Genomic DNA, 15,136 nt, shown 5'->3' on the forward strand with positions numbered 1-15,136 from the left:
TCTCCCATCTGGCACTGGAACTGAGTACAACATCCAACTTCTTAAAATCATTTTTACTTTCTGAATAGACGCCAGATTGCCAAGGTTGATGGGGAAGTCATGGCTGTCTCCCTTGAGATCGTAGCTGCCAGTAAAACCTGTTCATGCTCTCTCTCTCTCCTTTAAGTCTTTCTTGTGTTGGTAATGCTCGTCCCCTTGGCTAACTCTTGTGACCTTCAAGCCTCGGGTGTCACCTCTTTCAGGAAACATACCCTGACAAAACCATACATCCTTGAGTGTGTCTAACAGCACACAATTCTCACATTTCTTGCTGCATTGTATTAGTTGGCTTGTCTATATCCTGGATGAAACTGTGAATCTTGAGAGCTGGGCTTTGTCCTTTTATCAGGATTACTGAAGAGAACAGAATCCTGCCACAAAGATGCCTGTCATTAAGCTAAAAAGCTTCCTTTAAAAAGGTGACTTCTGATCATCTTAAAATGAATTGGTATTTTATTTCTAGTTATATAAAGATAAATTTCCATGAAGAACAAGTATTCTGGTTACTCTAATCTTACATTAAAAATTTTAATTTTTTTCAAAAGGTCCAGATTAGAGTTTGGAGCTCAAGCAATACATGGCTGCCTTGGGAATTTTTGTAAATAATGGCAGTAGTGATCACTATCGCTGGGGACTTGCTTGTAAAACATTCTTATCAATATTTCCAATTGGCTTAGAAAGTTAGATATCAAAGTGGATAAATCCAATTTTAAATCACCATTATGATAACTGAATACTTAGTGCCTCCCACTCCCTACTTTTGTGTGTGTGTGTCAAGCTATAAAATCCCATTTGAACTATCTTAAATGTGTTTTCTTTGGAGGGAAAGTTAGGTTTAAATCATAATTGATATTACTAAGTCAGAAAACTTCTTAAGTTAAATAAATGGAAACTCACCTATGGTCACTGCACTGACAATGTCAAAACATGGGCATTCGGATGTGTTCCCCAATTGGCATCTCATTGCAATCCAAACTACTGTTGCACCGATTTGGGGCAGGAGGCCCTAAGTCACCAAGGAAAAACTGGAAGTTACACACAAACCAATCAGTTGGAGAACCCTTGTTGTTTCCAAATACAAGGTATCTGTGGCTGTAAAGTGTTAACAGCTTTCACTCTACATGTGTACCTGACTCTGGAGTGTGGGGTGTGCCTCAGGAGAGTCACTCTGGACGCAAAAGCTTCCTAGTACAGCGTTTTTCTGGGGAGGGGAGCAGGTGTGTGGGCTCCAAGGGAAGGAAGGAATATGGGAGAGCAGAGGACAGGAACTACAATAATTTTGCATTTTTGAATACTGCACCATGAGTTGAGTGTATCTTCTTATGTCACTGAAATGAAGTTTATTAGTATTTAAGGCTCTTGATACATATTGCCAGGTTACTTTAAGAGTACACAGGAAAGCCTGCCTTTCCACATTGTCCTATTTAATGACAACTACCTGTGAAGAGTGTTCACATTTCATAGGTTACTACGAGCTGAAACTTGAGGAACTGCCATTATTTCTTCTGTGAGCTACTCATGTTTCCTTTCCTTTCCTATCATTTTTCTTAAATGTAAAAGCAGTAGTAACTGCCATTAGTTACAACTGCATTCCTTAACATCAATCACTTCCTCGGTGACTGGCATTACTTTATGTTTATAGAGTTTTTATATCCTCAGAATCAAAACTTATCACAAAAATTCCAATCTTTTCTGATTCAGTTTTTCTCCACCTGCATTAACTACCACTCTGGCAGTGACAGAGCAGCACATCCAGCGAACTTTCGGTCAACATTCCGACAGCAAGATCTCACATTGCATCTCACCTCCTGTGGCCTCCTTAGCATCTCACTCCACAGCCTTGTATTTAGTTCCTTTAAGTATTTCTAGTGTCATTAATTAACATTAAAATTTTGTTCACTGCACTACATTCCTGCAGCTCAACTAGAATATAAAGTATTTGGGCAATCCCATGTACACCCTGATTTTATGCCTTTTGTTTGCAGCTAACATGGTTAAGTTTTTATTTCGAACAAACATAGAACACTTATCCGCTTTTAACATGGAGAGCTAACTAACTGGTTCTCCTTAACTCCTGATTAGCTAGCTGGCTACACACAGAGCATGTTAATTTCTACAGGCACCTTTCTGAATTCAAGTAAAAGTTTTGGTAGACAAGGATTTCCTACTCATATCATTAACATAATATGAAATTGAGTACAAATATTGCTCACTTTTCTTGCAGTCTTTAAATTATTTTACTTTTGAAAGTTCAAGAACTATCATTAGGTCACTAATAACATAAGTTTTCATTTAAGTAATATTTTGAACTGTGAAAATACAAACCTAGTCAAATTCTGAACACATATGGAGCCAAATATTTCAACAAAACTGCAGTTTAATTTCAGAAAATGTGTTAAAATATATATTTATACATCAATTTCTGACATACACTTAACGTGTTAGTATACACAAAATGATGCTTTCTCTTGAAACTGTATTTATGAAATGTACATTTTAATTTAAATACTCAGTATACACTGCACTTAATCTGCATGTTGCATTTATTAAATACATTAAAATCTGCAATGTAACAAAACGTTTTCTGCATACGAAATTCGAAACACCATTTTAAATGAACAAAAGATGGCTCACTTCATTTTTTTTTTTTTACAACTAGTGTATTGTACACTAGCTCAGCTCCACCATACTACCTGTTCGCTCTTTTTATTTGACATTGTTCACAGACTAGTACATATTACAATAAGAGTGCTGGATAAAAACATGAGGTACGAAAGTGGTTCAAAGATTATAGGTCATGCAGATCATGCTAGACAGCAAAGAAATTGTGACCAAGAAAACACTAAATAAAAATACATAAAGAATGTGCATTATAAAAAAAAAAAAAAAACTCCATTACACAGCTTTGCTTCTTTGGTTACAAAGTAGGTTGAACAATTTCACAGCTTTTTATTTCCCACCCGAAAAAAAAGTCATACGAAATGTTGAAAAGCAGAGGAATCGTGGCAATTTCTCTATTAGAAAGTAGAAACAAATGAACAAAGTTTTCTTCATCAAAATAGCCCAATTATTTATTATATCACAATAACTGGTGGCTACCTGTACAGCTGCACTATGTTCTTCATACTTACACTATACAAAATTTACATTCAAGCTGGGTCTTTACTACTGGAAATAAATACCAAAGGTAAATTGCCATTAGTGTTAGAAATATGCCAGGATTCTTTTGTTCAATTATTGCCTAAACGGTTTAGCTATTAAATGCAATCCTGTCTTTCAATTCCTTTACTGATACTTATAATTATTCAAAAAAATTAAAAAAGTTCTGTGACACTGTTCATGTACATTATGAAAATAGCAGCCCTGTAATAAATAAAACACAAATAAATGAAAACTTAAGTAGGCAAATGTTACTGATATTGAAAGAAAGTGGCTCTCTGGATAAACTGTTATTTATAATGTGAGAGGAAGGCTCAGGGTAAATCCACGGGTAATAGGGAACATGGGAGAGCCACCGAAACTCTTAAAGATCCCACTCATGTGCACCAGGTAAGATGCAGACTTTGCTCGCTTTAATAAACCCCATCTATTATTCTCCTTGTGGACTGATGACATAGAACTGGACATCAACAGCGCTGCATGACATCTCAGAGAGAGGAAAGCTCCTGTAGAATGATTGTCTAATACTGAGAAGGCCAAACACACAACCAAAGCATGGCTACTTGCTTTCGTATAAAGTGGCAGGAACACCAGTGGCACACAAGGACAGGTTGCTTTCAGTTTTTCTTCGTGAGGCTTAAGAGAGCTTTACGCGGAGGAGACATTCGGCTGCTGCGGAGGGTGCTGCGGGGGCTGTGCTGTCGCTGCGTGCTGCTGAGAAGTGCTACCGGGACTGGCCTGTTGGGCTGGGAGCTGGGATAACTGATCATTGTTGGAAAGAGATTTTAACAGTGCATTTTCCCGTTCAAGTAAAGAGTTTCTTTCAACTAATTCTTTTATTTGTTCCTTTAGAACTTCCACTTCTTCTCTTACTGCATACATCAAATGGCTTTTCACCAGGTCCTGTGGAAAAAAAAATTAGGAATGTCAAAAAAAAAAAAAAAAAAAAAAAAGTGGAGTTTATTAGCTTCCTACTTGGTGGCTTGTAAGGTATTTTTATATTAATTTTCTTGTTCTTGTTTTAACGTTTCTTTACTGGGCCTATGGAAAGCAGGATTTTCTTTTGAAGTTTAGAATGACTGCAAGAAATATTTGCCTGCTAAGTTGTCAATAACAAGCCCTGATATTTTTTCAAAAGGTTAAAATCACACACTTAGATGTTAGATCAAGAGGACAAAGGAATACGCCAATGGAATGCTGTCTGATACTAGTCATAGCACTGATTTAGAGAAAGTGACTTTCCATTTTTGACTTTAAAAATCTTAGGATTAAAAAAATAATCGTTCAAAGCTGATGATCTTCATTTATAGCTTATCCACAGCTTTAATAAATTTTAATCAAAATTTTTTATATACCATGAGCAGGATATATCTATGAGAACATAAAAATTGATAACAGCAGAAATCAGAACCAGGAATAAGTCTACTTACTAAAGCTGAATGAAACAGTACCTGAAATGACCAAAAGATGACAAAGATTTTCAGCTCAAGTTATCACTATAATAGTCTTATCTCTAATCCATTTTGAATACTAAAATATTTTGGTAACATAATTATGTATGTCCTCCCTCAAATAGCTCTTAATGAAAAATTGAGATTTTTTAAATGGTAGTATTTCTAAACTAAAAATTCTTAATGTCTTTTCCATCTTCAACAAATCTCATTATCGAAAAGTATAATTTGGTCATCTTTGGTTTCAAGAACCTAGATGTTGGTTTCCTAGAATAGATAAAAACCAAGGACTCATGTAATCAACAATTTATAAATGACAGAACTATAAACTTTTACTCACCATTGCTTGTTCTATTTTGTTGTCAATGGCTACAACACCTCCCCCAGATGCACTGGAAAAAATTAGAATATTTCATTAAATTATTCTAAAAAATTTAACCATCCTTCGAAATCTTCAAATAATGTAAGAGACATTTGTGTTTTCCATAAAACCAAATATAATACTTTAAAATAGCTTATTAAAGTTTATTCTCAGAAGTTTAATACTAATCAGAGGTTCCATTTAAAAAATTTTGAAGGTCTGATTAATAGATAACTTTTCAAAACACTTTGTAGTTTCATCAGTTCTAAATTTGCCTATGGTATATATATTCATATATGAGTGCTACTTTAAAAGTAATTTTTAATTCTTCTCAGGAGTTCTCAATTGTAACTGATCTTAAAAGGACACATTTTGAATGAGCTGTACTGTCTGTACCTTTTAAACTTCATTAATTATAAATTCTAATTGTCTTTCATGTGGAGATTCCAGTGATTACTTATTGCGTTAACTCTGAGCTAATCATTTTCTATGCATTTTATATTTTAACACTTAGTTTTTAAATTTGTAGAACTGGCTTCTAAAAATGATTCAGAGGGTTTTTGGGCAGGGTTGGTTAACAAGCTTAACATTTTGGCAGACCCATATGCTTGGACTGTAGGTTACTTGCTGGTAAAAAACACCTAATAAGGTAGGTGGTTGAGACCAGTTTTTCCTGAAAATCATCTAAAGTATTCTATGCAGTAAGTACATTCCAAATGCAAATATCATTTCAGCATTTATATGATAATGACACGGAATGTTGAACTGTCCTCCTCGGAAGTGTATATTCTCCTACGTACTAACTTAAATAATGACAGTAACAAGAATGTATATCCTATTCTTGGTATTTTCACACATTTTGAAAGACATTTTTAAAAAAAGAACTAAAGTTCTTTTTTTATTTCTCTTGCAAAGAAAAATCTGGCAATTTATTGTATCAATATAAAATTTTAAATAATTTTCATTCAAAATATTACTACTCTCCATAAAGCATCCTGAGAAGACTCTGGTTCAAAGACGGCTGAAGACTATTTTAGTTAGATGATATGAACCCATAATGTTATATCAGATTGAGGTTCAGAAATCTACTGTCCAATGTAGTTGTGCCCTTTATAGTGTAATCTGTGAAGACCTGGTCATAACCTGGCTCTGCGACTCACTATCCATATGACCATCAGCAAATCACCTATTTAACTTTCCTGGACATTGGTTTCCTCATTTGTGAAATCAAGGAGTTGGTGTCAATGCCTCATTGAACTTTCCAATTCTAAATCCTTCAAACTCTGAATTACAGATGGCAAACACTAATTTGGTTTATTTGAGCACAAACCACATTAATTACAGCATACTACATCTCTTGTTGCAATTTTTAAGATGAAAAGGGGCTCTGTATAGCTAATAACTGGAAAAGATATACATCTCATTAACAAGTACTTTATACATGTTGGGCTTTAAATGTTTGTAGAGAGCCCTGTAAAGCAAAGTATAACTAACTACATGCAACTATAAACTACAGAACTACATAAATCATAAGCCTTAATGTAAAACTCCGTGACAGATACCATGTAAATATATTTACCACAAATGTCAACTTCAATCTGGCCAGAAAAACAAAAATGATAGGCATTTAGATAACTGTTTGCTTGAGAATTCCAGACTGTATTTTGTTTTATTTTGTTATGGAAAGATTAAATTACTTTTGAGTTATTCCATGACTTTTGATTCCTTTAACAAATCTGGTTTAAACTGAATACTTTACATGCTAACTTAAACAGTTTTATATATCAACAAGCAACTAAAAAAAAACAAACTTAAAAGGGGTTTATTGCTTCATTTTTTGACAATTAAAATGATCAGCAAATGTCCAAATCATTCTTGTAGCTAAGAAATAATATTTAATGTTGATCTAACAAACTGCTGTCCTGACTCAGACTCTGTACAGCAACAGAGGAAACAGGCTTGCAAGGTATAAATGGATCATATTGAAGATGTGCATCTGTTAAAAGGTATTATTTGGGCCGGTGCTGTGATGTAACGGGTGAAGCCCCGCCTGCAGTGCTAGCATCCCTATGGGTGCCGGCTTGAGTGCTGGCTGCTCCACTTCCAATCCAGCTCCCTGCTAATGTGCCTGGGAAAGCAGCAGAAGATGGCCCCAAGTCCTTGGACTTCTGCACCCACGTGGGAGATCCTGAAGAAGCGCCTGGCTTTGAATCTGCCCAGCTCTGGCCGTGGCAGCCGTTTGGTGAGTGAACCAGCAAATGGAAAACATCTCTCTTTCTGCCTCTGTCTCTCTGTAACTCTACCTTTCAAACAGATAAATAAATCTTTAAAGAAAAAAAGCTATTATCATTTCAATTCTGTTGAGTATTGCACACTAACAATCAGTTAGAGGTACAATTATTATTACTATCATGACTTGTGACTATTAGAAGTTATTATTTAACAGTGCAATAACCTATTGCAGTGGACTCAAACTTTAGCATGCAGCACTCATCTAGAGATCTTGCTAAAACAGATTGCTGGACTCCACTTCCAAGTTTCTGACTCAGTAGGTATGAGGTGGGCCTCCGGAAACTGCATTTCTAACAAGTTCCCAGGCGATGCTGACTGTGCAGTCACACCATGGTTTGAGAACCACTGGTTTACAAAGTGAGAGAAGAATGAATAAAAAAAAAAAAAAAACACCATAATTCTATTTTTAAAACTTTGACCTCTGCTTTACATGCTCTCTTCCTCTTACACTCCTTTTGGCTTGCTGTGTTATGGCCTTATATAACTTAGCAATCTGCGGAACATATGTTCTTTCAGGTTCCCTTGGCGTTTCAGAAACTGCTCACTCAGCTGGAAATGCTCACATATCCAATCCATCCAGCTATCTTCTACTCATCTCTTATCAAGATCCAGTGTCCTCTCTTCAGTGCTACCTTCCAATTTCCTAAGGTAGAGCCAATTTTTCTACCCATCCTGTGGCCCACCAACATTCACATACTTATAGTGCAGGAGGGCAGACCAGCAAATTCTGCCTCTTCCATATATCCTCTGTAGGAATCCTGGGAGAATATGCAACCCTCTGCAGTTCAATCTAAAATAAGGGTTACATGCCCTAATTCATAAAATTCCTGTAAGAATTAAGTGATGTAAAATAGTACTCAGTGTGGGGCTGGTGCTGTGGCGTAGTTGGTAAAGCTGATGCTTGCAATGCAAGCATCCCATATGGGATGTTCAAGTCCTGGCTTCTCCACTTCCAATCCAGTTCTCTGCTATGGCCTGGGAAAGCAGCAGATGACCCAAGCTCCTGGCTCCTGATCGGCCCAGCTCCTGCCACTTCAACCATTTGGGGAGTGAACCAGAGGATGGAATATGCCCCCCCACCCCGCCTCTGCTTCTCTAATAAAGAGAGGGGAGAGAAAGGGGGAGGGAGAGAGAGAGGAAGGGAGGGAGGGAGGGAGAGAGAAAGAAGTCTTCCATCTGCTGGTTTACTCCCTAATCAATAAATCAATCTTTTAATTAAAAAAATACTGTGGTCGCTAGCACACTGAGCACTCAATACCTGACAGTAACTTCTTGTACTGTTATACTACCCCTAATGATTCTGATGGAGCATCTTGAGGGTGGTTTCCTATCTGTTTCACTCTGGTAAAAGAGCAAACAGTGCTGACAGGAACTCAAATCCATAAAGATAAATTAGATCTGCATCAATTTTTTAAATAGAAAACTTTTATTTAATAAATGTAAATTTTGAAAGTACAACTTTTGGAGTATATATAGCGGTGATCTGCATCAATTAATGGCTTATGTGAGGAAACCATTCAAATACTTTGAATTCGCACAAATCGGGATCTCTGCTAGTGTGCATAGGAAGGAGGCACACAACCACCCAAGAGCATAGGCTCTTACCGCCCACGTGGGAGACCCAGATGAAGTTCTTGGCCCCTGGCTTTGGCCTGGCCCAGCTTCAGCTGTTTCAGCTATTTAGGGAGTGAATCAGCAGGTGAAAGATCTGTCTTTCTCTTTCTGTTGCTTTGTCTTTCAAATAATTTTTCCTTTTTTTTTTTAAAGGAAGTATTTGGACACACTTGGGATGGGGCAAGATAATCTATTTTAATATGATCTTCAAGTGATTTCTGATAGAAACTAAAGGTTGAGAATCAGTGCTTTAAACGGTCAGTTTGCTAATAAGGATACTAATAAGGTAGTACTAAGCAAACATGGCCTACAAATACTGTTTATGGAGGGTAGCAGGGTGTTTTCTATGTGTTCACAGTCAGCATGGTGTTTGGCTCTTTTAAAATGAGAAAGATAGGGGCCGGTGCCATGGCTCACTTGGTTAATCCTCTGCCTGTGGCACTGGCATCCCATATGGTGCTGGGTTCTAGTCCCGGCTGCTCCTCTTCCAGTCCTGCTCTCTGGTGTGGCCCAGGAGGGCAGAGGAGGATGCACCCGTATGGGAGACCAGGAAGAAGCACCTGGCTCCTGGCTTTGGATAGGTGCAGTGCCGGCTGTAGCGGCCATTTGGGGAGTGAACCAATGGAAGGAAGACCTTTCTCTCTGTCTCTCTGTCTATAACTCACCTGTCAAATAAATTTAAAAAAAAAAAATGAGAAAGATAAACTCAAACACTGAATAACTCTCCTCCAAGTCTGTTTCCCTCGCTTAAATGTTTTACTTTGCTTTCCTTTTTATTATTGTATTTACCACGTAACATTTTGATAGTTAAGCATTTCCTGAACTTAAGCTCTCTAAGGCAAGGCTTCTTGTCTTTTTATGGATTCTCAATATAAAGTGTGTGTGTGTGTGTGTGTGTGTGTGTGTGTGTGTGTGTGAGAGAGAGAGAGAGAGAGAGAGAGAGAGAATTATTAGGTTCCTCAGTTCCTCATAATGGTTACACTATAAAAATCAGATACTTCAGATTAAGGGTGTCTCTCTCTCTCTCTCTCACACACACACACACACACGCTAAAATAAGTGAGCTTTAAACCAAGTGTTATAATCACTGCCATAGAAGCATGAGGAAAATGAAGTGCTTAGACTCTTATTTTTTCAACTTCCATTAGAGTAAACTGAAGGGCTAACTGAAGTTAAAGGAAGATTTTTTAAAAAAGATTCTCTTTACTGTGGAAACTCTTTCAGAATAAAATCAAGCCTTGAATAACATTTACAGAAGAATTAACAGCTATGGATATGGAGGGAATGGATACAAATGTAAAACTGTGGAAAGATACAGACTATATAAAATTTTATGATAAATTTTTATTTACTGAAGTCACTGCCCCAAAGAACCAAATGAGCTTAATTTAGTGTTTAAATAAAGCGAATTATAACCACACTTCACAGGAAAAGGAAATCCACTTAAAATATCATTGCTTTAGTGAGACAGGTATCAATGCCACCCTAATACGGGCTGGCTTTCCATGCTGCTCAGACTGCCTCTTCCCAACAGGCTCCCACCACACCACCATAGCTTTTCCTCCCAGGTCTCCTTATTTTTATCAGACATTACTTGCACCTTCGCTGTAAAGACAAGAAGGCAGCTAAGAACCACTGACTTCAGAAGGCAGAATCAGCGAAGGCAATGGGAAATCTAATTTGATCTCATGTTAAAAACAAAACAAAACCTCTTTATGAGCTTCCTTATCTGTTGTAATGTAGACAGAAACATTAAGGCTACTTGGGTAAAACAGTGCCAATTTTTCTTTTTCCAAGCGGACACAATTTGAGTAGTTTGTCTTTCTTCTGTCCTCCTCTTGATATAACGTTCACCAATAAAGCAACAGATAGAGGAAAAGAATGCTCAATGACTGTCCACTTTGTGGCAGGTACATCTTAGTGATTCCGTACAGGAAGCCTAAGCAACATTCTCTTTTTAACAGTTGAAGAAAGCTAGGCTAAGTAACTTGCTCAAAGACAATGCTAGGGACAAGATTCAAATCTAGATTAAGGTCAAGTGTATGGTTTTGTTTCCCCAACTATAAATTCCGATTATGTATATTATGAAGAGTGCCTGAACTAAGCACCAAGTGTTAGCTGTAAAGTATAAGCATGTATCCAAAGATTAAACCATGTTCAACACAACATTTATCTTATCTAGCACATTCCTGGAAAAGTTTCAGCTCTGAGAATAAGGGAAGTAACTTCTTGGAAACGGCATTTATTTGCTCAATGATCTTTGGACAGCCAGAAGAGTTTACCTATTCTCTAAGAACAACCATATGCTTTTGGTTTGTTAGAAAGCAAAGGATGCTTTAAAATTATTTATATTTATAAAGAAAATAATGTAAAAAACTTAGTTTGCTATATTAAAAGACCTTATAACTGGTGTTGAGTCATAATTGCAATTACAAACTCATTAAAGGTACCCTAAATTATAGAGTCAACTCTCCTGTAATAAGGACAAACTCCTCTGAGCCGGTAAATCTGATACTTTCATTCTCAAGCTCCCTCATCCAAACCAAACCAAACTGATTCTTTAAACTCAGAAGTAAAAAGAAGCTACAACCTTTCTTGCTGGCCAGTCCTCAGGAATCATATACTGCTTCTAGTAAATCATCCAGAACCTTCATTCTCCCCACCTTTACTTTCCCAAATAAGTGCTGTAATAACATCATTGTTATGAAAACGCATCAATTCTGACCTGGAAAACATTTTACTTTTTCTCCAAGAAATACATGCTTTGTTTTTTAGAAAAGAATCACAAAAGAGTACATTGAATGAGGTCATAATTTAGCAAGTCTGCGAAGGTCAAACATACTAAAACATCTACCACTCTTCTTTAAGAGGGGACTAAAAAATACAGCTTAACGATTAATTTAAGAGCAAATAACAACTCTTTTTTAAAAAGCCTAGGTAAGATATATACAGACTTACTGCCTGACCAGATGTAAAACTCTATGGTAAAAAATAAAACAGTAGACAAGATAACAGTGAATTAAACTAAGAACTAAAAATTTTATGCATAAGACCATTTCAAAAAGTTCATGAAAAAATCAAATCAAAAAACAAGTTTAGGGTTGGGCATTTGGTGTGTAGTTGAGGGGCTGCTTGGGATGCACCCTTATCAGACTGCCTGGGTTTGTGTCCCAGCTCCACTCCTGATTCCAGCTTCCTGAAAATGTATATTGCACTATGGGAAGCAGCAGGTGATGGCTCAAGTACTTGGTCCCTGCTAGCCACATGGGAGGCCTGCATGTGTTCCTGGCTTATGATTTTGGCCTGGCCTAGCCTTGCTTGTTGTAGGCATTTGGAGAGTCAAACAGCAGATTACAGATCTCTCTTTTAAAAATAATTTTTCAAAATTTATTTGAGTTTATTTTGTTGCAAAAAATCTGAAATCCATGCATACAAGAATTTTCAAAATTCTCATGAAAAATGCAAATATAAAAATTATTTCTTGCAGTAAAACAATCTTTCAATTCCATTTTTCCATAAACTTTTTGAAGTCCTCTTACATTCTAATTGTTGGCCTTACAAACATAAAGCAAGTATTCCATTTAATTTAAAAATTTTTTAAAATCCTCAAAAATGCCCCACTGAAAATTTTATTATTAGTTAACATAAAATAAGTGATTTTAAAGCTATCATTAATTTTAGGAAAGCAGATAAAATGGCTAATTAAAAAAGTTATTTTCTCAAGTAACCAGTCTTACAATGGTGATGAAATCTTTTACTAAAGAATGTTTAAAACTACTTAAGTATGCACACAATGACTGATATTTATTGTCAGCATCTTTTACAAAAACGTTATTCAGAAATTCCATTAGCATATTTTATTTTCATCTGGTTAATTCACAAATTCCTGGCAGGAAAAAAATATTTAAAAACAGGAAAAAAGGATACATGTTGTGGACTGTACCAATGTCCTGGCTTTGATACTGTTAGACAGATACACAAAACGTTATCTTTGGGGGAACTGGGAGAAAGATACATGAGACTTCTTTGTATTATTTTTTTTTCTGTCATTTCTTGTGTATCCATTTCAAAATAAAAAGTTTTTTTTTAAAAGAAGCATTCATATGGAAAAAAAAAAATCCAAAGTGTGTATGTAAAAAAGTATGAAATCAATATAAAATCCTTCTACTTCAGACCTCCTTTGTCCAGAGTCAATCGCATTATTTGTATTAAGGACTTTGTAAAAGCCCATTAGGAAGGATTTCTTTAATACTTCAGAAAGGGAAAGGTTTATATATCTATGTGCCTGAAAATATAGAAAAAAAAAATCAAACAAGCATCTTCAATAATTTCTCTAAAACATATACTACTTCTTGAATTTATAAGATAAAATGACCAAGAGAAAAATAGGTAGAATTCGCAAGATTAAAAAAGAAAAACTCAACTTTCAGTCATAATAGACATACAGATTAAACTAAATGGAATATTCCTTTCCAAGGTAGATAACCTCTTTTCCTCTTCTCCCCTCCATATTCACTCACTCCTTGGGCCAGCAGTCCTACATCAGGAAACTTATCTTACAGGCATTTTACATACATAGGAAATAATGTATTTACAAGGCTATTCTTTGTAGCAGTGCTTATAACATCAAGGTTTCTATCAATAGGTAACTGCTTAAATAAATCATGGTATAATCATCCACTTGGTTTTATAGTAGGCACCTATACAAAACCATGAAGAAGCTTTTCTATGTATTGAGAGGGGAACAAAAGATTCTGAAGAACTTAAAATTAAGGTACAGATGTGTACACATTATCATTTATGTGAAGGGAAAGAATATGTATTTTATTTATTTGTAGGATGCATTAACGGTGGATGGATACATACACACAAACCAACAAAGCAGTTCCTGTTTGGGAAGGCAGACAGATGGGGGAAAAGTTGGAAGTCAAATTACTTTCACTACATTTTAGAGAATACTAAGACATTTCAAAATGAAAATGACTCATGAAGCAGATACCCTGTCCAGTCTGAACTCAAAACCTGAACAAATGTCACAAAGGAAAAGTAACAATAGGAAACAGGAAGGGGAGAAAGGTGGCAGAGTGGACAGTGAGAGAGAGAGACAGACAGAAAGGTCTTCCTTTGCCGTTGGTTCACCCTCCAATGGCTGCCGCGGTAGTGCGCTGCGACCGGCGCACCGCGCTGATCCGATGGCAGGAGCCAGGTGCTTCTCCTGGTCTCCCATGGGGTGCAGGGCCCAAGCACTTGGGCCATCCTCCACTGCACTCCCTGGCCACAGCAGAGAGCTGGCCTGGAAGAGGGGCAACCGGGACAGGATCGGTGCTCCAACCGCGACTAGAACCCGGTGTGCCAGCGCTGCAAGGCGGAGGATTAGGCTAGTGAGCTGCGGTGCTGGCCAAGGAACCAGGGGCTTTTTACAGCCAAGGAACCAGGGGCTTTTTACAGGTCTCCCATGAGGGTGCAGGGGCCCAAGCACTTGGGCCATCTTCCGATGCTTTCCCAGGCCATTAGCAGAAAGCTGGATCAGAAGTGGAGCAGCTTGGTTTCAAACCGGCACCCATATGGGATACCAGTGTCACAGGTGGTGGCTTTACCTGCTATGCCACAACACTGGCTCCCCAACAGCAAATCTTAAAAAAATCAATTATGATAAATTAATAAAGAAACAGGTTTTATATTTATGTATCACCGAAATCAATGAGACAATTCTAGTTGTCTTAACAAATGTACCTGACTTCTTTGTATTCAAGCAAATGTGAAAAACTTAAAGTACTTAAAAGGGATGCTAATAAAAATTGTTTGACTTGAGATTTAAATTTATAACAATGCTTATTAAACATATCATTCCTGTGGACTGAACATTAAAGAAGTGCTTATTGATCACCTTTAGGATCTAAATGTTTTATTGTTTAGAATAAAATAAAAACTCATTGTGGGGCCGGCGCCGTGGCTCAACAGGCTAATCCTCCGCCTTGCGGCGCCGGCACACCGGGTTCTAGTCCCGGTCGGGGCACCGATCCTGTCCCGGTTGCCCCTCTTCCAGGCCAGCTCTCTGCTGTGGCCAGGGAGTGCAGTGGAGGATAGCCCAAGTGTTTGGGCTCTGCACCCCATGGGAGACCAGGATAAGCACCTGGCTCCTGCCATCGGAACAGCGCGGTGCGCCGGCCGCAGCGCGCTACCGCGGCGGCCATTGGAGGGTGAACCAACGGCAAAAGGA

At 37.3% G+C, this 15,136-nt stretch overlaps 1 protein-coding gene across 4 annotated transcripts in view; it reads right to left on the bottom strand.

The window, feature by feature from the left end:
- Nucleotides 1-2,398: 2,398 nt before the first annotated feature.
- TSC22D2 (TSC22 domain family member 2) overlaps nucleotides 2,399-15,136 on the bottom strand; it is a 46,537-nt gene continuing 33,799 nt past the window's right edge. For 2 of the 4 annotated variants that reach the window (XR_009868194.1, XR_009868195.1), the window contains 2 exons: nucleotides 4,990-5,041; nucleotides 4,065-4,101 (listed from right to left, as the gene is read on the bottom strand). Coding sequence is in view for 2 of the 4 variants with exons in the window: in XM_062213135.1 (XP_062069119.1) it covers nucleotides 3,847-4,101; nucleotides 4,990-5,041 (307 nt within the window). In the remaining 2 variants the exon portion in view is untranslated. Of the gene's footprint in view, nucleotides 4,102-4,989; nucleotides 5,042-15,136 lie in introns of all 4 variants that reach the window. The other 2 variants (XM_062213135.1, XM_062213140.1) reach the window with 2 other exon arrangements.

Source organism: Lepus europaeus, chromosome 2, assembly GCF_033115175.1.
Source record: "Lepus europaeus isolate LE1 chromosome 2, mLepTim1.pri, whole genome shotgun sequence".
Lineage (NCBI taxonomy): Eukaryota > Metazoa > Chordata > Mammalia > Lagomorpha > Leporidae > Lepus > Lepus europaeus.